The following is a 22,799-nucleotide window of genomic DNA, read 5'->3' as shown; positions in this document are numbered from 1 at the left end:
TTACCCTTTAGAATAGGGGAATCTTGGGATTTGCTGGGATGGAGAACCTAAAATACAGGCATGCTTCCCCTTCCCCTTCTTTGGCCCCCTTTTTTATCTCCCTTGCATTTCTGTACTAGATGTATTTCCCAAGAACTGTCTGTATGTCTAATCAGTTACCCTAAAATAGGAGCCTGGAAATGTGATAGGTTTGTACTTTATTTCATCACTCTGATTTGTCCATCAGAAGGAGAAGTCACCTGAGATTGATCTTTTCTTTTACAGATGTAGATGAATGTCAACAGGGCCGCTGTCATCCAGATGCTTTCTGCTACAACACTCCCGGCTCCTTCAGCTGCCACTGCAAGGCAGGTTATCGTGGGGATGGTTTCCGATGTGTGTTAGGAGGTAAAATTCTATAGTTCTTGAAAGTTGGACCAGAAATATAATTTGGGATTTGGAGGATATATATCTTAATTTTGTTCCCTTCTGAAACACAGTGCCTACTTCCACATTGCTGCCTTTGTTCTTCTCAAGTCTTTCAAGTTTAGGACTTCACCAAGCTTGTGTCAAAACTGTATCTTGACTGCTATCACTTTTTCATGATGTCCTGTTCAATGTCCCATTTTATGCTTTATTTATTCTATCCCCAGCAGTTTTCAGCCCCAAGCTGATACTATCTTTTGAAGTTGCCTTGTGTAAAGGTTTGACTGTGGGGATGATTTGGTTTGCATACTCAGTAATCACTTACCATAAAATATCTGGAATTGTTGGCAATGCAAATGAATGCAATATTTACAAGAGAAAAGTGAAAAATGAGACCAAAGTCACGAGGCTCTTGTCTGCAGTAAGATCTAGATGCCTACGTGCCACATACAGCCTGTGGTCTAAAGACTACAGTTTCCAGCTGGCACTTACTTGTTTCTGTATTTATCCAGATTATTCTCTATTTAGGAGGAAGTTCTTTACCCTCACACTTCTGTTTCTCCATTGTACTTTGAAGCTTGAAGTATAAAACTCATCTTGAAGGTGTGCTAAAAAAAAAAAAAGAAAGAGGAAGGAACATTGTAGCACAAGATAGTGTTATTTTACTTTAATTCAAAAGCATGGCAAACCAATGGGACAGCACTCAGGTTTTGTAGATGGTGAATCTTTCAGCCAGGAAATAAACCCTAACTTCTCAGTATATTCAAACCAAAGTCTTCTTCCTCTAAAATTCTTGCTGGTGGGCATTTCTCAAGAGACTGAAACTCAAACTGTGCAGTCAAGAGTCACAAGAATATCCTAGAGCCAGAAGGAAAGAAAGGGTTTAGGTGTCTTGGTTGGGTTGTTTTGTTATTTTTTAATAGTGGAGGTGCTTGCTTCAACGTGCTTGTCAGTGTGGTGTGATGTTACTACCTGAGACTTAATATTTTTATTTTGCTTTTATATTCCCTAATTCTGAATTTCTGACTTTTTTTTCCCCCCACAATTGGATGCTCAGCTTTTGAAATCAAAAGGCAAAAGAGGAGAGAAAAAAACATCACAAAGCTGATTCTAGTTTTAAATCATATTTACATGACAGTTCACCATGTGCATAGTAACACGTTATGTGAAATCACCCAGTCCTTGTAGATTTTTATATCATAGATAAATTTCAGGAGGATTTCTGGTGTTTAATTCTGAGGCATAGCTTTCACCACTTTGTCCATCTTTTAATATAATTTTTAACTAACATTTCATGCACAATTGTGTATTTTCATTTTAGTGCTAGATGAATGAGGAATTAACTGGTGTTTTTGACCTGTGTCAAAATATTTAGCTAACTATCCAGCTGATAAAAACAAAATGATTTCTACTAGAGAAGAAACTTGATGTGAATAACTTGAAGCAAATCAAACCTTAAAGCTTCCGGTTCTTCAGGCAGAAATGTAGAGGCAAAAACATTACTTTCATGTCTGCCACATGCCTTTGTAGATGAAACAGGTGGTTTGGTAGACTGATATTTGCAATCAACCAATTAACTTTATTACAGGCACACAATTAATTTCTTCTGAGTGTATGTGATGATTTGCTTAAGTAGGGGGTTATTTTGTTATTCTTAAAACCTTTTCTTATGTAGTAGTTAGTGTGTCTACTCAACTGCTAAGCACATGGTATTATTTTGTAGTTACTTTATTTCCTATTTATCCTGTACACTTTTTCACATTCTGTGCTTAACACAATTGTCTTGAATAGGGATTTTTCCATGTCACAATTTTAATAACAGTAACAAAATATTTTTAAAAGTTTTGTCTCTACTGTTTTAGTGAGTGGAGATCTGCCAGGCTTTGTTAGTCTTCATATGCCTCACTGATATTCTTTTTAATACAGTTTTGTATTACCAGTAGAAGATAGGCTTTTTGAAACACAGTATCAATTATCTTTGCTCATTAAACGTTCTGAGCAGTAAAAAAAAAAAAAAAAAAATCTCAGTAGATAAGAAGTCCCACTTTTGCTGAATTGTGACTGAAGTATAAAGTATTTGTGTTGCTGAGCTATCTGCAGCAACGGCAATGTTTACAACTTAGGGAATGCTCCCTTCTTAGAGTTAATGGAACAATAGCTGCCCTTGGGGTGTCATCTGTTGCTAAAGTTTTAGTGCTTCTAGAATGGATAGATCCATCAGTTAATCATTGCCAGGGACAGAAACAAGCTATACTTTCTGAAGCCTCACAGAAGTAGTTTAGTTTACTCTAGCGTTGGAGTTGCTTCAGAATGGAGATTGCAGAGAAGGCTGTCTTGTATTCAGCTGTAATTAGAGACCCTTTCTTCCCCTTTTTATGCACTAAGGTTTTGAGGTTTTGATCGAATAAGCTTCAGTGTAGTAACTGAAGTTTTTCCTGCTTGTTAATAGCATGGAAAGTTTCATTCATCCAAATACTCAGTTCTTTTTGCTGTTCTCAGTTCCAACCCATGTGTACAATTACTTGCTTGTTTGGTGTCTTTATTATTGTATGAAACCTACTGTTAAGTCTCAATGGCAACTCTTGAAACAAGCAGACTAACAAGAAAAATGGATTTGAGTCACAGACATGGGAATGTCTGTAGGAGTGAACGGGCATGTTAATGAAAGAGTTAATGATGCTGGAATGTCCTGCTGCTCCCAGGCTATTCCTATTAAGGAAGCCTGTACTTCATTATTTCCTCACGCTTCATTTTTCCATTTCAAAAAAACCAGATGTCTGAGTGTTTCTACCCCTGCAGACCCCAGACACTGTTTACTAAACAGAAACAAGCCTGGATTCTTGGAACTAAGAACTGTTAAGAGCTGTTGTCTGATCATCTGTGTGCAACTAGTTTCACATGAGAAACACACTTACCAGGACAAAACTGTAAGTGAGGAATTACAAAGGAAAATGAAGGGACAAAGGGAAGCTTTTTCATTCGAGTTTTTAATTTTTTTTTCTCCAGTATCTGAGGACAGCAATTAAAAATGTCAGTATAAGTATTTGAATAAGAGAAGTCCATACATCTCAGTTTCTCATCCTTTTATTCAGCTTCCATCTTTTTAAGAGAAGTCCATAAGTAATTTTCTACATGGCTGCTATAAGAGCAATCATCTATGGCTAAAAATTCCTTGAATATTTGTTTATGGCTTTATTAATTTGGTTTTTTCTCCATTCTGTTTCTTTCTTCACATATGTGAGAAATATGTACATGTATGTTTTTCATCTCATTTTCCATATTCATGCTACTTCCATTTTCATTTTTATCCATAATCTATTTCAGTGACTTTTAAATTCCAGATTTCTTTTGGTAATTCATTAATCAACTGAAAAAAAAAGTTTAATACTCATAAAATACAAATTGATTCTTTTGAAAAATGATCATTTAGCTGAGGTTCAGGATGCACCATTCTATGTGTTTAGTCTGACTTGTACCGTGTTCCACGGGACACAAATTATTCATTGCACCTTAATTCTCTGTTCTTCTCTACAGCTTCTGTCTTAGGAGCATTTTTCTGTACACTCATTCAATTTCTCGCTGTTATTTTGAACTGTGGTTGCCAGAGCTGGATGCAGTATTTCTTTAATCACCTCCCCAGCCTATTACTCTTCTCTGTGCCTGTATATTCCCTGTGTATATGCTGAATTATTTTCTATACCCTCTCACAATCCTTACACCACCAAGCTGTGATCTGCTGATAGCTTTTTTGGGTTGTAATTTCAAAGATAGATTAATCTTTAGCGGCTTGTCTACACAGTTTATTCCAAGAAGCGTAACTCTACATTTACATCCTGTCGTTCTCATGTGGCCTGTTTCATGTCTACAAATGATGCAAGCTATGGTTGTATATCTTCCTCTGGAATCCAAATGATGGAATTAAATTTCTTAATAGGGAAATTTACAAGCAATACGAAGGCAATATGGGAATTTACCAAAGATATCACTAGTTCATGACTCTTGACTTCTGACTCAGATGATTTCTTTCAGTTTTTAATTATTTGCCAAATTAAGTGCTTAGTTTCAAAAATTATACACTCGTATGGGCATAAATAGTGCACCATAGGAAAACACAAAGCTATTAGGTCAGTGTATTACCTTCAGCAGTCAAGCATCGACTGCAGCAAAACACAGGGAGAATGGAGTTTTACTTAATTTTACAGCAGATGCTGATTGGTAATGTTTAAATTCATACACTGAAAAATACTGTAACTTGATCCTGCTGTTAATGAAAAGCTGATGGTCCCCCTGCTTTTTTTATCACCAACGATTACCTAGGTCCTGCTTTTATTGGTTGTTTCATCTCTAGCAGAATGAACTAGTCCTGGTGTAACCATTTTTATCATCACTGACATGATCGTTTGCCTTGCATTTCAATATGGGTTTCAAGAATGGTAAGAACCTCCTGAAAATCAGGGCCGTATATGGAGTATATCCCTGTATATGGAGCCTTGAAACAGGTGTGGCTTGTTTTCCATTTGCTAGAGTCAGGTGCAGTAGGTGTAACAGCACCATTACACCAGGTAGGTGATATTTGCTCTTGGCACTACCAGTTGTATTTAATGGACTTTTTCTTCATGCCAATCACGAGATCGGAGAACTCTCCTAATCCTAATTGTTCTGTATCTTTAAAGAGTCTTGACTGGATGCAATACAACAGTACTTATGTTAAAGGCAGGCTCATGAAGAAACAACATTTAGGCTGCTCTAGTGAAGGAAATTCACTGGCTCTTAGGTTTATGTCTGGATGCTGGCTAAAGAAGTGGCCCTGGTGCTACCTAAATATGTGCCCTTTCTTGTTACTCATTTTGTCTAGCTTCTGCTGTTAGCTCATCAAAGCAGGAAATGTGCTTTATTTGTCATGTCAATCTCATCTTTCAAACTCTGTCATAGCTAGACTAATTTCAGAGAGTTATTTAATGCTATTTAAAACTTGCAAAATCAGAGTATCTTCTCCTACCGTCACTGAGTAAAAGGTATGACAGTATAAGCAGTGTAAGCAGACTATTTATCCCAACCCACTGTCATCTGTATCCAATATTATTGTGCCGTCATTGTTGCACAGGCTACAACACTGGATTGGGTTTCAACTCACATTTCTTTAGGTGCCTCTTAGCTGTAAGCATAGTAATCCTGGCCATGATCCAGAGATAAGAAGAAAAAAATGGAGAATGGATTCCAAATGCTTGGTTGAACTATCCTTTAATTTAGTCACTTGTTTGATTTATAAGTTTTAATACTGGTTAAATTCTTATTAGGGGGTCAAAACAAAATGTTGAAAGACGTGTTAAAATTATTGACTCAGCATAGATGAACATGGTAACCCTGGCTTTCTTTCTTTTCAGAATATCTGTTTGACATCGATTACTTTTTGTACTTGATACTGTTAATAAAGTGATCACTAGTATAAGGGATTTTCATGAGCCAAAAAGTAGTAAAATACACTTTTATTCCTAAAAGTGAGTGACAATAGGGTATTTGCAAATATTTTTATGTAAGTAAAAATTCAGCATTGACTGGTCTTTAGAAAGAACCAACCATATGCTCTGCCTTCTAGAAATTCAATACTAATTTTGAAAATTATTTTGTTTGACAAGTGTCTTGACTTTAGTGTTGTTAAGTGCATAAGCAGACCATTTGTGAGTTGGTCTTGATCGCTGCAAGATAAGTTCTCTTAAAAAATACAATCAGAATTCCTGAGTAAAATCTGCAGATATTAATGTGAACATTGTCTTTAAATTAGAACAGATATTGGTATTTCAAGTTGCTGATAACACTAATATATTTTATGTGTAACCACTGGGTCTTACCTGATATATACCCTATTTTATGGGTTTCTGATGCAAAGAAGAAAAGGAATAGTTTCTACCTTTTTTAAATATCCTACCGAGGAGGAGTTAATAGTGTTTCTCAAAGCTGATAGGAATGAAATTAGGATTTTTTTTTCTGCACTGGACAAAATATGCATGGGGAGTAGTTTACCAATACTCAGTGTTCCCCCTGTTTTCTTCTGTGAACACTGCCTTTAATGAAAGTTTAGAATAAAAAAACCTGTGGCAAAGCCATCTGTTTACTTGGAATCAACATTTCTTTTACCTGCATACTGCACAGGACACTGAATACATGAAAACAAAATCTGAGACAGATAATGGAGGCTTTCCCACAGGGCCTGGTTTTGTATGTTGATTCAAGGCTCTCCACCACCCACATTAAAACTGATGCCAAATATTGCAGTTGTTCAGTGAGCTGTTCTCCAGTCATTTATATTTCTCTAATTATGTCCAGGTGCATGAAACTTGTCCAAAGCTTTTGGTTGCATAACTGGTTTAAATATCAATAAAAACCTCCCTTCTTTTTTACAGGACAGAGATTTACACCACAACAGTCTGTAGATGCATGGGATTAGCTTTTTGCTCAGCTGGGGTCAGTCTAGTCTGAGCCACACAAAACTAATCCTGTCCTAATCCTGGCAGTGTAAAAACAAGTAAAGGAGTAAATGGAATTGTAGTGTTAAAGACACTTCAGCAGACAGTTTGGGCTAAGTATTTCTAAATGTCTGTAGAAATCATTGACAGGCAAAGGATACTCTCCCATAATTATGTCTTTCTCTCCCAGGGATCTCAAGTGTGTGGTAAAACCAAGCCAGATTTCTTTGTCTGGAGAAGGATATATATTATTTTTATTGTATTATTTTAATTTCATTAAGTTCTTTGGCTTCTAGAAGATATATTGATCCAGATGACTTTCCCTACTGCATGATAGATAATATAATAAGAAGGTGTAAATTTTAGTTCAGACTATTTTGTAAAATTGAAACATAAAGAGCCAGATCCCTGAATGTCCTGATTTGACATCTGAAAACTTTCTTTCCTTTGCAGTCTCTGCAGTAATATATATGTATGTGATGTAGCCAATGTCTATGGTATGTTTCTCTGTGCTTCACCAGGGAGTGGACAACTTTTCCCTCCAATTTCTTTCTTAGATCCAGAAGAATCAAATGAGTGCTCGAGCTTCATAACTGAACTTTAAAAACCTAATATACATCATAGCAATTAATTGCTTCATCTCCTAAGATCTGTAGAGAGTTTGGCATCTGCCTCATGTTGTGGTTTTTTCTTGTGGCTTTGAAGGGAATCTCAACTTTTAGCATTACAAAAAAACCTTCAGCCACTGTAGGGTCTGTCTAATTAGTCACATTTTAGGGCCCATGGATAATTGCCAGTGAGTAGACAGCAGGGTCAAAAGTCAGACAGAATGTTGTTGCTCATCTGCTTCAAGGTGTTTTCCAACTTCTGTTTATGACCCTTCAATGAAGGAAGATGCAGGTGACCTGTTTGTTCTCTTTCAAACCAGGCAGTGAAAGATAAAATAAGTTTAAAGCAAATGTGTCACACTTACGTAGGGCAGACTGGTTGAAGCTCTTCTGAAGTCACATGCCTTCAAGGTTTGTAACAGTGTCATGTTCCACTAGAGGTAAGAATTCTTGTGTGTAGGTGGTCAGTGTATGCTAACTGTTAATGGACTGTAATTATTAACTAAAACAGAAATATTCACTGGGGTTTGTTTTGTTCTCTTGGTTTTTTCCCCAGAAGTAGAAAAGACCAAATGCCAGCATGAACGGGAAGTAGCTCTTGGCAGCGGAGGTGCTTTCTTCCCAAGGGATGTAAGAATTGGTCACTTCATTCCCCAGTGTGATGACCATGGGAATTACCTACCCACACAGTGCCATGCTGGCAGTGGATATTGCTGGTGTGTGGATAGGGATGGAAATGAGATTGATGGCACCAGAAGCGGTCCAGGAGTCCGACCACCATGTAAGTGGCTGAAGCAGTTCTTTCTTGAGAGTATCTCTTCATCTTAGTGCACTGTCTCCCAAATGTGAGGCTTAGTCCTTTCCCGAGATACAGCACTGGCTTGGAGCAATGCACATTTCTGCTGTCCCATTGTGGTGTAGGCATCATGCCCTTCAGTGACCCCAACACACACTTTTCCTTCAGCCAGGCTATCTGGAAGCTGTGGTAAGCTTCTGAATAAGAAGAAGGTTTTCCAGCTTCTTCCTTGCCTTGAAACAGTGAGAGGCCCTCTGGGAGCTGTAATGGCTGACTGTCCGCAGGAAATGAAGGATGTTTCTTCCTACGTCTTCCTCACTTCAGCTGCAAAATAAGACAGATTTTTCTAAACATTTGAAGCAAAGAGCAATTACAGAGGCAAACATGAAAAGACCTATTATGTCAATTGCTCCTTCTCTGTCAGCCAAGGGGAAAATTTCAGAAGCTTTCTGCATCTGATTATAGTTATTAATGTCTGCTTATAGGGCTGTTTCCTTCTTAGAAGTCTGACTGTAATTGTGTCTCTGCAAATAATAAGGAACCTTGTTGTGCTGTACAGACTAATTTTTTGTCCATCTGTTTCCTTCTCTGTTAACAAGGTCTGAGCACAGCCGCTCCCCCTGTTGTTGTTGGGCCCTCTGTTCGACCAGACACGGTACCTCTGCCGCCAGGAACGCACTTGCTTTTTGCCCAAAGTGGTAAAATTGAACATGTTCCACTAGAGGGAAACAATATGAAGAAAAATGGTGCAAAAGCACTCTTGCATATTCCAGTAAGTAATTTACTATACTAAGTCCATATTTTTTAGAAAATTTTCTGACAAAGATGAAAGCTACTGTTTGTCTGCATACCTCAATAATATAAGTTGAAAACACAATTTTTACTCTTCATTAAAATTTCAGTATCCTGCCAATTTGATACTGAAATTTCCTGATCTGACTAGTTAAAAATCTTAATCCTAAGGTATAGAAAAAAATAATTTCGTTTTAAGGAATGGCTAACAATTTAGATGACAAGATGACAAGACAAAAATCTAATCTCACATGCCTTCATATAAACTACTGTTTATTCACACTTCTATTGACTTTCTGACTCCTGTATAAAAGTTTAGGAGACCTACAGTATCAGTAGGTGGAGAAGGCTCTTTTTTCCATTCCTACTCGGTCAAAGTTTTTTCCTAAGACTTAATCTATTCCTGGCTTTTTTCAGTCAGTTGTCTCCACTTCTTGGCTACACATATATTTTTCTTTCCTCTTTTTCTTGCTTCCTTCCCCATGTGTAAGCCCAGTGGGTGGTAGATCTTTTTCCCGTGCTTGTTACTACCATCTTGAGATCTTTTTTCCTAGAAAATGAATTCCTGATGCTGAGAATCTCTCTTTTCCACCACCTGTGTCACATGCAAGCCCTTTTCACTGGCAGTTTCATCGCATTCATTTGTTTTGCCCAAGGCCTAGGATTTTTTTCATTCCAGTGTTGCTTTATTTATAATAAATGGCAATATAAAGTAACATACTGATCTCTTTTTTTTTTCCTTATATATTATACCGAGTAGTTAGTAAATCAAATACTGGCTAAATTGCACAGATTCACTTCATTAAATAGTACCATAAATTGCTGTGAGGTAAGGTCAAAATCACGGTTTTGTCCCTTATATAAAGTTCTGCTGCAATAACATTAAAAAAATTTAAAAGCAGTATAAAAAATGGTGTAATAAGGCTGAAGGTGACATGATTCTGAATACTTGTCACCTGGTCTCATTATTTACTTGATCTAACTTAAATTAATTACTTTGTATGTTGACAAAAGAACTTGCAAGGCATAAGTTGCAATTCTTTCTTGAAACTTTGGATTGAAAAGAAACTTTAGGTCTGTGCTAGCACTGTTGACTTTGTGTTGTCTGTGTTGTGTATTTGCAAAGTGGTACCAGAGGTGTTTGTGCTGTTTTGCAACCCATAGAATTTATGTACAGTGATGAATAAGTGCATCTGTTTTAATTCATGGGTTTGGGACATCTTTCTAAGAAGCTGTGTATAAAAAGCAGCAACAGTGACAGACTTGGGAATCCATGTGCAGTTGTTGCTTTACCCTGATAGTCCCTTTGATTTGCCTGGGGAAGGGAGTTTGAACTCTAAATTCAAACTCTAGTCCTACCTTCTTTCTGCCTGAAAAACTGCATATAAATGTTTCTTGTTACTTAGAATATTGTTTCCACCACAATGATTTATGTAGTACTTATTTAAGCTAACTTTTATTTTAAACCCTTACTTTGCTAGAACTTTTTGAGTCCAATGGTGCTACATAGGAAGCATAGCCATAATGCATGACTTTGATGTTAGTGCAAGCCAGATTTGATGGAAGTCATTATTCCCCCTTAAAGGGAAAGAATGAGAGGAAAAAGGTACAGGAAGGGGTGACACAGTAAAATGTCAACGTGAACTTTTTTTAGATGGGTATGCAGGTGAAGCTGTAGATGTCAGACAAACTTTTCAGTGTATCTCCAATGCTTCTTTGAAATAATGGTGAATGATGTCTGATAGTTAAAAGGGACCTTGAACTTGAAGTATTTTTTAAAGATATTTGACAATGTTGCCCAATTATTTACTTGCCCTTTCCTCCCCATTTCCCACCTTTCCTCAAGAAGTTTTTTTTCAGGCTTGAGACTTAAAAGCATTAGTTAATGCTGCTGCTGAGTAACTGTTGTTTATCCTAAGCTGATCTAATTTGCCTGTTGTCCAACAGGACAGAGTTGTTATTGGAGTTGCTTATGACTGTGTGGACAAGATGGTTTATTGGACAGACATCAGTGGCCCCTCGATCAGCAGGGCCAGCCTGCATGGTGGGGAGCCAACAACCATAATCAAAACAGGTAACCGCAGAAAATTCTTTCTCTAGGAACAGTATTGGACTTGAATTTAGTAATATGTACTTCAGGTGTTGCCTGAGCTGACTAAGTGTTGTGTTTATTCATTAACATGGAATATCATCAGACAGTGTCTTTGATTTTTGTTCTGGCAAGCTAGGTAGGTGCTGGATAGCTGAGATTTTATGACATGTAGTATTATTTTTCTCTACTGAACTCTACCTGTTAGCTGCCTGCTCTGCTGAGAAAGGGCTGGTGAGCATGGAAGCTGAAAAGAACTCCTGCTCTCTCTTCCTTGGCTTGGGGATCAAACAGCTGAAAAATTCTTAGAAATCATTTCAGCTGTGGTTTTCCCATACCTGCTACTCAAGTGAGCATGGAAAGTGAGTAAAGCCACCTTGTTTGGTTTTTACCCTTTGTAGTTGTTCAAGGATTTGAGAATTAGACTAGAGGGTATTGTGGAGTTAGTGCTTATCCAGTTTTTATCTTGTTCTTGCATTCTTTCCTTCAAGACTGCTGCTCACTGTAGTCCGTGTTCATTTTCATTAGGGTTAAGTGCAAGCCCATGCATCTTGGATGTTAAACCCTGTTATTGAGTGGAAAGGGCTAAGGGGAAGGACAGGTTTAGAGAAAAAAGTGAGTGGTTGGGGGGAGGTGTTTTTTTAATAAAGAAAAAACAACAGCAAAAGTTGCTGGAGGCACATTTTAAAAACTAGTGTCCTCAAGATCCTAGAACACCTGTGAAGTCAAGGTACTGGAAGAGGTCACCTTTGCTTTGAATTCTTTGCAGACATTGTTAAAAAACATATGAAATTATTTTAGAAAAATGATCAGCCAGTTATAAAGGTCTGCAATGAATTTGATTTCATTTTCTTTAGACAGTGATTCTCTACACGTCCAGACTTTGTGCTTTGGAATAGTCAGTTTGTGAGATTCCAGTCAGGCTCTTAGGGACAGCAGATAGATGGGGGTGGCTTGGATCCTAGCATTGTCCTAGGAAGGAAAAAGGGAGAGCTTAAGGCCATCCCTAACCATTCCAGCAGTTATGGAGCTTCATATTTCTATACCACTTGATGGCTGAGGTATTTTGTAAGACTTCTTTTTCCTTCCCAAAGTATTTAATATGAAAGGGACTCTAACTGGCAGTGCAATCCTATGCTTGCCTGTGCAACTTAGAAACTCTGCAGGGAAAAGATTTTTGCTTTAATGATTTTTGTTTCAGAATCTGCACTTTTAAAAATGAGGAAAGGTACTATTGCGAACAACTTTATATGGATATGAATGTCTGTCTAATGAGAGTGTGTGTAGGAATTAAAATTCTGGTGTAAAATGTTGAAAATTATTTGTGAAGGTTTTCAGCTAAATTTGATTGATTATTTAAGGTAATTCAAGATGTTTCAATGCCACATGGAAACCTCATGAGTTTTATCTGCTACAAAAAATATTGTGTGTATGAAGCTTTCTCATGAATTCTATTGTTCTGTTGGTTGCATAGGATGTGGATAATTTTCTTGAAGAGACCAGGAGAGATGTTGCACTTTAGTTTTTGTATGTCAATGGACATTTCAATAAGGATTCAGATCAAAAAGTATTGATGTTCAGCATTCAAATGCATATCTTCTATGCAGGCCAAAACTGAAACTTGCAAATTTCATGAAATAGGAAAATGCCTCCCCCTCAGAAGACTTATGAGAATTTTTTTGTTTTGTTTTGATCTCTGCCTTCTTCCTCCTGTGAGCTCCAGCTGCTTTCTTCAGTTAATGAGTATTTCTGTGGAATGTACTACATTTTTGCTTGGTTTTTTTAGCTCTTGTGATCCAAGTTGTGCTGCTTTGCAGAAACACTGTTTAATTGTGGAGCCCATCCAGTTCTCTTTTATCTCTGCAGCTGTGGAGGCTTTCTCAGCTCTGCAGCTGTGGCAGCAGGTTAGGAAGCAGAGCTTTCCTTTGCAGTAATTGCTTAAAGTCTTATCAGCTGTGCATGTCTGTACAAACCTGCCCTCAGGGACAGAGCCTGTGACTGTATCAGGCTTGATGACAATATAGCAGGAACATATTTGTGCCTCTGGAAACACTGGTGATAAATGAAGCTTTGAAATATTCCCTTACCCCTCCCTCCATGGGGTATAGTTTTTTTCTGGCTCATTATCAACCACACAGAAGAGACATTTACTTTAAGACTTCTCTAAATCTCCTACATATAGCTGACATAAGGAAATTGAAACAAGGAAACTACTCAGGGAGCAGGGGCTCCTGGGAATCAGTGACAGCAAATCTTTTGCCTGCTACTGTCTCCTGTTTCCTAAAAGAGTCTGGGAGCTCCTCCATTACCATTTAGTCAGTAATTTTCTGATCCCAGACACTGGGGACTGTTGTACTCAAAATGAGGCCACCCTCAGCAGACTCTGCTATTAGCAAGGAAAGAAGTAGGATCATTTGAGGGTCTGAAGTATATGTGAGGTGGTTTCTTGTGGCTGATAGGTTTAGCTCCACAGAAGCACTTAGAGAAATAAAGACCATCAATGTGAAGTCAGTATAACTGAGTTAAAGTGTGCCCAAGAGCCCTCAGGAGAAGTAAAGAAATGCCTGATTAAAATTTACTTTCTTGCCCGTCACCCTTCCCCCTCTGGCCATGAGCTGTGAGTCAGAACCAAAGATACATCTTGTTTGTTCCTTTCCACTTCTTCAGCAATTAATATAAACTTAAAATGTCATGTGTGCAGATAAAGTGCAATCCACTTGAGTGGGAGAGCAGAGGCTGCTTGAACTATTGTGCAACTGTTACTCACAGCAACATCATAGTAGCGAAGTCTAGAGAGCCCTAGGTTCCGATGTTCTGGGCCAAGTGCCTTTTCTCCAGAAAGGTTGCTTGTGTCACATAATGTTTGTTTAATGGCTGTCAGTGAATAAACCTAAGAATTAAAAGAAGGCTAATGGGCTACATTCCATTCAGTGTGTGGATCAGCATTTGAAAGGTGCTTTTTTTTTTTTAAACAGCTGGCTGGTATAAAGGGTCATTTTGCCTCTTTTGGGAAGTGACCATGTAAAATTCCTTGCTTTTTTTTGGAACTGAAATTGAATGAAAATAGATTTTCTTTTTTTTTTTAACTTGTCTTTGACTTCCTTAAATTCCTCACAGCCTGCTTGCTCTTTTTCAATGGAACCTTGAAAAAAACAGAGCAGTTTCTCATAGTGGCTGAATTAAGCTTTATAATTTTTTTCTGCATCCTGCATCCAAGTTAGAAATTACTGATGCTAGAGCACTAAGGTCATTATCTGCTATTTCCTGTTGCTTTTGGAACAACTAACTGTCCAAGAAAAACTGTGCTCATACTGTGCTAAAATGTGTTCCAAAAAGAATAGCTCTGCAAAAACAAAGAACTAGAGCTAGATTGCATCAGTTAGTTAATAACATTGTCTCTAGTGTTTAGAGTTTGATTTGTTTAATTGCTGCATCACTTAGCATAAATGCAGTTGTCAGAGGGGTGTCATGTATGCTGGTACTAAAGAAGGAGAAATATTAAGGGTTATAAAATCCATTTTATGGCCTTCTAAGTATGGTAGAATAAGATTTTGACAGCATCTGCTGTTTCTTTCTCTGTTATAAACTCCTATGTTTGCCCCTCCAAGTACAATTTCTTTGTGTGGCAAGTTTGTTCCGCATGGAACTTCTCATTTTATGTCTTTATGATAGTTTTGTGTATTTAAACTTTCAGGTAAAATGCATGTTCCTCTTCCAATTGATATAAAGTAGCTTTTGTTGGACCACAGCCAGAACGCTGAAGAAAACTTATTTCTTCTAAATGTTATCCTTATGCATCATTGAGGCTGAGAGAGTGTATTGGGAATAAATATAATACCTAGGAATGTTTTTCTCTGTTCTCCTGCAGACTTGGGAAGCCCTGAAGGGATAGCTGTAGATCATCTAGGTCGCAACATCTTCTGGACTGACTCTCAGCTGGATAGAATAGAAGTGGCCAGGCTGGACGGGCGGCAGCGTCGCATCCTTTTTGACACCGGTTTGGTGAACCCCAGAGCAATTGTCGTGGATCCTGTGAGAGGGTATGGATGTGTTGTCAAGAAACATGCGCAAAGCTTGATTTTATTTATCTGGTTATTTAATGACCTGTGTTCCATGCTGAACCCAGGTCATTAAATAATGGAGTGAGGATGGTGATGAGTGATGGAGTAAGGCTCTGGGTTCAGGTCAAGCATCAGGGTCTTCCATCTTAGAGTAAATTGTGTGAGTGTTAAGGGGTAAACAACAAAGACACCATTGAGGGGCTGTGCATATTCTTAGGCACAGAACGTACATCCCAGGGAAAAACATCCTACCATTAAAAAATGGCTATTAATAGTAAAACATCAGAGAGTTAGTGGCCCTCTCTGGGGATCTCTGCTGAGGATAAACTATTCTGATTCCATTGTTGCTTACTTGGTACACTGAAAAGAAAAATATTGTTTCAAATGGGTCCCAAATGTATGCCAAATATTCTTTCTTTAGCCTGAGCAGACATGATGGGAAGTGAGATGAAGAACTCGAAATGTGGATGTACATTTTGAACGGCCCTCAGAACTGTTTCAATTTAAGTCTTTTTGGCTGGCATTTTGATCATAAGCTAAACAATGGAAGGAAAGCATTTCTTCCTATGTCAGTGCTTGCTCCTTTTGTTTTTGGGGGAAGTATTTTTGCTACGCTTTTACTACACTTTTTTGACTTCTATATCAAAGTGCAATATGGCCCTTCTTATTTAAATGATTTAGGGGCTGTATATTACTTATGTGTTCTTAGCACTTTCTTAATGACACCAATCTTTTGGGATAAGTCCCTGTCTTAACTCTAGCCTTTTTCTTCTTCCTAAGAAACTTGTACTGGACTGACTGGAACAGAGAAGCTCCTAAAATTGAAACTTCATACATGGATGGCACAAATAGAAGAATTCTTGTTAAAGATGATCTTGGGTTACCAAATGGACTGACATTTGATCCTTATTCCTCAATGCTGTGCTGGGTAGATGCAGGTAAAGGAGGGCTAAAATATTTCTTTGTAATAGTAGTAGTGTAAGTATATCCAATCCTGAAATTATGCACAGCCATACCTTCTGGCTTTAATGATTTATTCATTGCTGTTCACATGAGAGTGTGTGCAAGCTGAAGGATTTCAATTCTGATCACAAAACTTTCTAGGAATGCAACAGATCTATGTCTTTATGTCTTGTATGTGGCTATTTTTTTTACGTAGTGCTTAGGGCTTTGTAGAAGTTCTTAGTTTAAGACTAGGGAAAACCATAGATTTATCTAATCTGCCTTCCAGAATGTCATCCTGGCACTATTGTTTTAAGGCCTGTAACCTGAGGCCAAGTCTGGCTTATATTTGACTGAAGCAAGTCTTGAAAAAGCAATGCACACAAAAGATCAAAGGATCAAAGTTCTGCCACAAACCCATTGTTAGTTTTGTGACAGTGAGTAGAGGGGAATTGTGCTTTTAATTGTCATTTAATTTTTATCTTTTGGGATCTTGCTGTCTTTTGCCCTGTAGACTCTGGCAGGGATGCCTTCCTGTGAAGGTGCTTTTACACTTCAGGTCACCTTTCAAATTTTGGATGAATTAAAATGGCTCTCTTTCTCACTGTAAAACACTTTCTCCAACCTTCAACCTTCTGCTATCTCTAGTTACTTTCTCTCTCTTCCAGTCTTGTTCTCACATTTGCATCTTCTCCTTTTTTGTCTAGTTCTGAAACACTTTACTTAGGAAAAACCTCCAGGTGTTTACATTCATTAGCAGTGTTCCCAGCCTGCAGTGGCTTTGCAGCTAGACCTTTTTGCACCCTATTTGCATCTATGAGTTAGATGTTCTTCCTGCAGTCTCACCTTCATGGCCCAACCCAAAAAGTATTTCAGGAACATGCTCACCAAACTTCTCAAAAATGTCTTCCAGAGGAGGGGAACCAAGTAAATGGTTGAAGTATCCCTCCGGAATGGAGGAAGCCTTCTGTCAGCTTCCACACCAACCGGAGGATTCTGGAATCCATAGCAGGAATCTCAGCTTGTGAGCATTGGCCATGGCTGCATGGGACATCTGTGTTTCTTTAATTTCAGTGATGTGCTGAGTAGCATTAGCACTGGAGTATTTATCCATTCAGTTTTTGGCACATGCACACATGTGACACGGAGGAAGGCTTTGACTAAGCAGCGCACTGAAAGATTTCCAGGACTTTCCACACTGTTCATGCTTGCATATTTGTGCTTGTCTTTCATCCTTGATGAGAGCTCTCTTGTTCTGATTCAAAGGCTTAATTGTTTCACTACATCCAGGTACCAAGAGGCTGGAATGCATGAACCCTAATCAGCTTGGTAGACGAAAGATTGTTGAAGGGATTCAGTATCCTTTTGGTGTTACAAGCTATGGGAAGAATTTATACTATACAGACTGGAGAAGGTACGTTATCTGCTAAAGAGATTATGGAGTACTTTTATCTTTTTTTTTTTCTCCCCGGTAGAAACTGAAGTATATACTGCATTTCTCATGCCTGACCTCTCATACATTCCTGTTTTGTTGCTTTCCTGGCAATAGCTGATGCAGGGTGGAGTGGATATGTAGAGCTGACCTATTGATGCTGCCAGTTAACTGAGTTTTCGCTTTTTAGCATAGTGATTTGTCCTTGAAGAAAATGCTTTTAACACTGAACATTCTTGGGAAAGGAGTGGGCAGTAACTTGTTTCTCTTACAGCAGCTGCATTGTAGAGGGCAGATATTTCATCACTCTCAGCTTTCTATGCCCTTTATTATATGAATGTTCAATCAAAACTAAGGGAAAAAAAGTGTTCACTATCTTGATGACACTTTCTTTATTGCAAATGCTCTAAAATGTTGCCAAGACTTAGAGGTTTACTTTAACTTCTGAAAAAAAATCCAGTCCCTGCATTTTAAAATAAATATTTTTACTTGATATAAATGGTTTTATGGGCTCTATCAGAAAATTTACCCAAATGCCTCTATCAATTGCAGAAGCAGTAGCTATTATTGTGGGAGAATTTCCCAGATGTTAGTTTCTATTCTAGAACAGGCTTGAGGACCTGTATGCTACAGGTCTGTCATTTGACTGACCTTTTATACTTAGGAAGGAAGGATTGCTTATGACTAGCTATATTCCTTCTGGAGATCAGGCTCCACCTAAAACTCATTGTTTTCCATAATTGTTATGCTTAATAGCTGCAATGTCAGCTATACTACAATACTTGTCAGAGGAGCAGAATGTAAAAAGTGTGCCAAAACTACTAACACATGCATCCCTCCTGTAGAGGTACATTGTGCTGTACTGGAAATACCTTCAACATTATTAAGGTGTCTCCCTGATAAATTTCTGCCTAGAGTGAAGGTCATAACATACTAGGTTTGTCCAGGAAAGGTGATGTCCTGGGGGATTTTACTTCTGGTATCTCTTCCTAATTGTTAAAAAGAAGAAACTTCAAATTTTTCTCCACATTTTGTTTTGTTTTTTTGACTGGTTGGTTGGGGTTTTTGTTGGTTTTGGGGGGGGCTTTTTTTTGTGTTGTTTTGTTTTCCCCTATACTTTCACCTTCATCTCACTTCTGTATATTTTCTTCTGCACGTGGCAGGGATGCTGTTGTAGCAGTGGATCGCACCATTTCATTAGAAAATGATAACTTCCAGCCTCACAAGCGCTCACGACTGTATGGAATCACCACAGCCTTTGCTCAGTGCCCAGGAGGTAATCCAGATGATTCTTGAGTTTTTACAGCTGTGTAACACTTTACTGTATAAAATGAGCTTAGTAGCAGCTCCTCTTTATAAGCTGTGAACCGATTTGGGTAGTGAAGATTTAGGTTAGTGCTTAGATTTCTATTTAGTAAGAAATTAAAAGACCCTTAGTTTCTTTTCCATAAAAGCAGTTGTAGTTCCCACATGAAACCAGGACTGGAGGGGCAGAAGGGGCCTGTTCTACCCTTAGTCAAAGGACATGTATGATTAAGGTGGGCATCTGACCTGGCAGAAATGCTAATGTATCCTCTTCTAAACTGAATGCTATATTCGTGGCTAGGGCCTTATTCACTTCTTAAGTTTAAACTACTGAAATATTATGGTCTTCCAGATGTCCTTAATAAGATCCAGTGTTGTTCAAAATGGAATGTTCAGAAAACAGCAGGTGGTAGAGTGGCTGGACTGAGCTGGCCCTTCTGCTCTGTTGAATGTGAAGTTTTCCAGATATGCTATTGAAAAGAGGAAGAGAGGAAACTGATACCCTTGAAATATAACTTGGTTTTTATGAAGAAGTATCACTGTGCATTTATGTTGCTCTTAGCAAATCGCAAGAAAAAGCATTTGCTGGTTTTTATTACAATATGGCTGGAATTATAGGAGTTGTACTATTTTTATTTTGGGACTAAAAAAAACCCTTAGGATAGTTTCTCTTCAAATTACTCAATATATGCAGTAAAAAACAATTTAATGGAGGTTTTGGCTCAGGGCTTAAAAATAGATACAAATGTCATAATTAAGAAATCAGTTATATTGTTATTACTAGTTAATTCACTGATCCATTTTGGTAGGGAGTGTAAAATTTAACAATATTGTGTGCTCTGAGTATATGCTTATACCTATAATATCCAGAATCTTGGTGTAATTTCTTTCTCTGTCTTATGTCTGTTTCAAGTTGTTTTCTGGATGGATGCCTTTCCTCTCTGATCCACTGCTTCTGGCTCTGGCTTCTCTTTCATTTCACTCTTCAATGTTAACACTTTCTCAACCACCCAATTAATTTGTGTTTGTTTCCATGGATCATTCCTCTGTCCTTGTACGATTGGTATCTGAGGATGATGTTCTGTAGCATTTTGGACTTTGTCCCAACATTGCACTTCTCTATTTACTCACTCACTTCTTTTCATTCTAATATCTGTGACCATGTGGTCAGTTTATGAGGGGTATTTTAGGAACAGCCCACTTGATTCATGCTGCCTCTTTCACTCTGATATCTTGATCTTTCTTTCATGTGAATGTCAAGTTGACACAAGGGGTACGGTGACTCTTATCTCCCCAAAGCAAAGTTTTCTTCTACTCCTAATCTCATTATGGCTTGTTTCCCTAGCATAGCCATAAATCTTAACGTCTCCTGAGCATGCCTTTTTCAGATTTTATTGTGGGTGTGCATTTGCTTTTCTCTAAGGTTTTGCATCTCTGTTTTTTTTCCAGGACATAACTACTGTACTGTGAATAATGGTGGTTGTACTCACCTCTGCTTGGCTACCCCAGGAGGCCGCACTTGCCGCTGCCCTGACAACACAGTTGGAGTAGATTGTATAGAAAGAAACTGAGCATTAAAATAAGCTTTAGAGCAGCAGACACCTTTTGGAAATGTGCTGTAAACAATTCACTCCTATCAACACAATTAGGCCCTAAAGATAAGTGCTCCATGCTGCTGACAGCAAGCCACTATGCACATATGCAGACACACACGCACACACAGAGGCTGTTTTTTGTAGCTGTTAAGTAAGACAGAGCTGCCCATATTGGATCCAAATTCACCTTATTTCTTCTAAAATTATCTCTTTGCTTTTAAACGTAAATGTGGAGGCCATAGTTGCATCTGCTCCAGACAAGGAGGATGTGTCTCTTGGCAAAATTGAAGTAAATAAACACAGAACAGAGTAACGAGAATGGAACTACTCAAATCCTGAGACTGAATTGTACCTTGGAGTGAGCAGCAGTTTTCTGCAGAGGTGATATGGTTGGCCCATCATATGTGTGGCTGGGATTATCTCTAGCTGAGAAATAATCAGGGGGGTCACAAGGTTGAACAGATGAGGGGGAATACCCAGCAATAGCACATATTTACTGCCCAACCACATTCCGTCTCACTACCAGTCCTTCCACTTCAAAAACCTGAATCTCAACTTTTGACTTCTGTACTACAGAAGTATTTTATCCATGTGTTGTAAGGATTATAATTCTCACCCTGGCTCATGTGATCCTTTTCTATAGCACATGATTTGTTATAGATAATCAACACAGTTTAGTGGATATATTTGAAGTTTTTGTTGGATTTTAAGAGATTTATCTTTCTTCTGTTTGAGGTGGATTCCTGAGTAGTTCCCTAAAATCCACTAAACAAAATTTACATATTTTGAACAATTGCTGATAGGTCATCAAAGAATGGATGTTGATTCATTGGGAGACAAGGGGTTTTAAAGAGATAGTCACATTTGTTTTCTGAGAGGTTTTAAAATAGTATTTCTATGTTTGATCCTATAAGCCTCAAAGTGGTCTCTGAATTCTATCTTAGTAATCTTTCTTCTTTAGCAAACCATGCCATGCCTTTTTATGGACCATAAGAAACCATGGCAGTTAAAATCTGATTTTCAAAAAGCTCACCTCTGGTTTGGTGCTTAAAAGAAAAAGAGATGCTGATGCCCCATTTATGTGCCAGTGTTCAGTAACAGCAAAAACGGTGATCTGAAAATCAAAGTGAAGTTGATGTTTTCGTCATCACCAGTAAGTTTGGAGAGGGAAAATCTAAATGCATTCTTATATGTCAAATTAGCAGAATAAATCTGGAAGTGAAGTTTGGTTTCCCCACTGTGTTGGGAAGGAAGCTTGCCTGCAAACCAATCTGTAGCAGAGGAAAACGGGCTTGTAAGGCTCCTGCCAGAGCACATTTCACTGTGTGTCATGATCAGAGCAGTAAGCTAACCATCCCCACTTCCTCACTCTCTCTTCAGACACAATGGTGACAGTTTTAAACAGAGCCAATTCTGGGTCTTAACTGTGTGACATCTTCCTCTTTAATTGTATATTTATCATAAAATAACAAAACATATAAACATTTTAAAGATCTTTTTGTATAACTTTTTATAACTCTTAATTCATTCTATTCATACACTTAATCAGGTATGTCTTACTGTAAATATCAAAAATTTGTTGAAATGAAGGTGCTTGATAACTCTTTCTCCAGAAGTATTCACATATCTGGTGAAATATTAAAGTTTACACTCTGTACAGGTATCTGCAGTACAGTCAATAAAAATGGTTGGTTTTTATTTTCTCTACAAAATAATGTTGTGCTTGCAGAAGGAAGTGATATACGGTGTCTCAAATATATTTTCTTGTTGTGTTCTGGGTTTTAGCTAACTCGTATGGTAATTCTCTTCCAAGATGCAGCATCACACTCGGAAAAAAACTGCTTTTGGGGCTTTGTATTCTGGAAGCAGTAGGATACTTCGAAACAAATACATATGAGAGTGCTTGAAGAATATAGGGCCTTCAATTCAGATTGTTTTGGCTGAATCTTTTTGCTGGTTGTAAATTCTTGTTAACCTTTCGTCAAGTAAGCATAATTCAGTTATCCCATACTTCAGACTTTTAATAGTGAAAATATAGAACAAAGAGGAGAATAAAAAGGGATAGAATTTATCCCTATGCTCAAATGGTGCTGGGTTTCTGGGTGATAGGGTGCTTTGCAAGGAGAATATTATGGGATCCGAAGGGTGGCATTTGGAGTTACAGCAGGAGATTGTTGGTGATCTTTTCTGGGGACTGCACATGGAATTGGACTGTATGCATTGATTTTTTTTTTTTTAATTTATGCTTCTTGCATTATGATGGTTGTGAACTTCCTAAACACTACTAAACTAATGCTATGCAAATCAATC

General features: G+C 38.0%; 1 protein-coding gene across 1 annotated transcript in view; it reads left to right on the top strand.

Moving 5' to 3' along the window:
* The window catches only part of NID1 (nidogen 1), a 43,236-nt gene extending 21,049 nt beyond the window's left edge, over window positions 1–22,187 (top strand). Inside the window, exons 12-20 of the mRNA XM_066545663.1 lie at window positions 265–387; window positions 8,034–8,258; window positions 8,873–9,045; window positions 11,013–11,139; window positions 15,023–15,194; window positions 15,996–16,153; window positions 17,448–17,571; window positions 18,753–18,865; window positions 20,344–22,187. Coding sequence (XP_066401760.1) covers window positions 265–387; window positions 8,034–8,258; window positions 8,873–9,045; window positions 11,013–11,139; window positions 15,023–15,194; window positions 15,996–16,153; window positions 17,448–17,571; window positions 18,753–18,865; window positions 20,344–20,465 — 1,337 coding nt within the window. The 3' untranslated portion in view covers window positions 20,466–22,187. The remainder of the gene's footprint in view (window positions 1–264; window positions 388–8,033; window positions 8,259–8,872; window positions 9,046–11,012; window positions 11,140–15,022; window positions 15,195–15,995; window positions 16,154–17,447; window positions 17,572–18,752; window positions 18,866–20,343) is intronic.
* The last annotated feature ends 612 nt before the right edge of the window (window positions 22,188–22,799 follow it).

This window comes from Molothrus aeneus, chromosome 3, assembly GCF_037042795.1.
Source record: "Molothrus aeneus isolate 106 chromosome 3, BPBGC_Maene_1.0, whole genome shotgun sequence".
Classification (NCBI taxonomy): domain Eukaryota; kingdom Metazoa; phylum Chordata; class Aves; order Passeriformes; family Icteridae; genus Molothrus; species Molothrus aeneus.
Note: the sequence above shows the minus strand (reverse complement) of the source record. Positions and strands in the feature narration are given on the sequence as shown.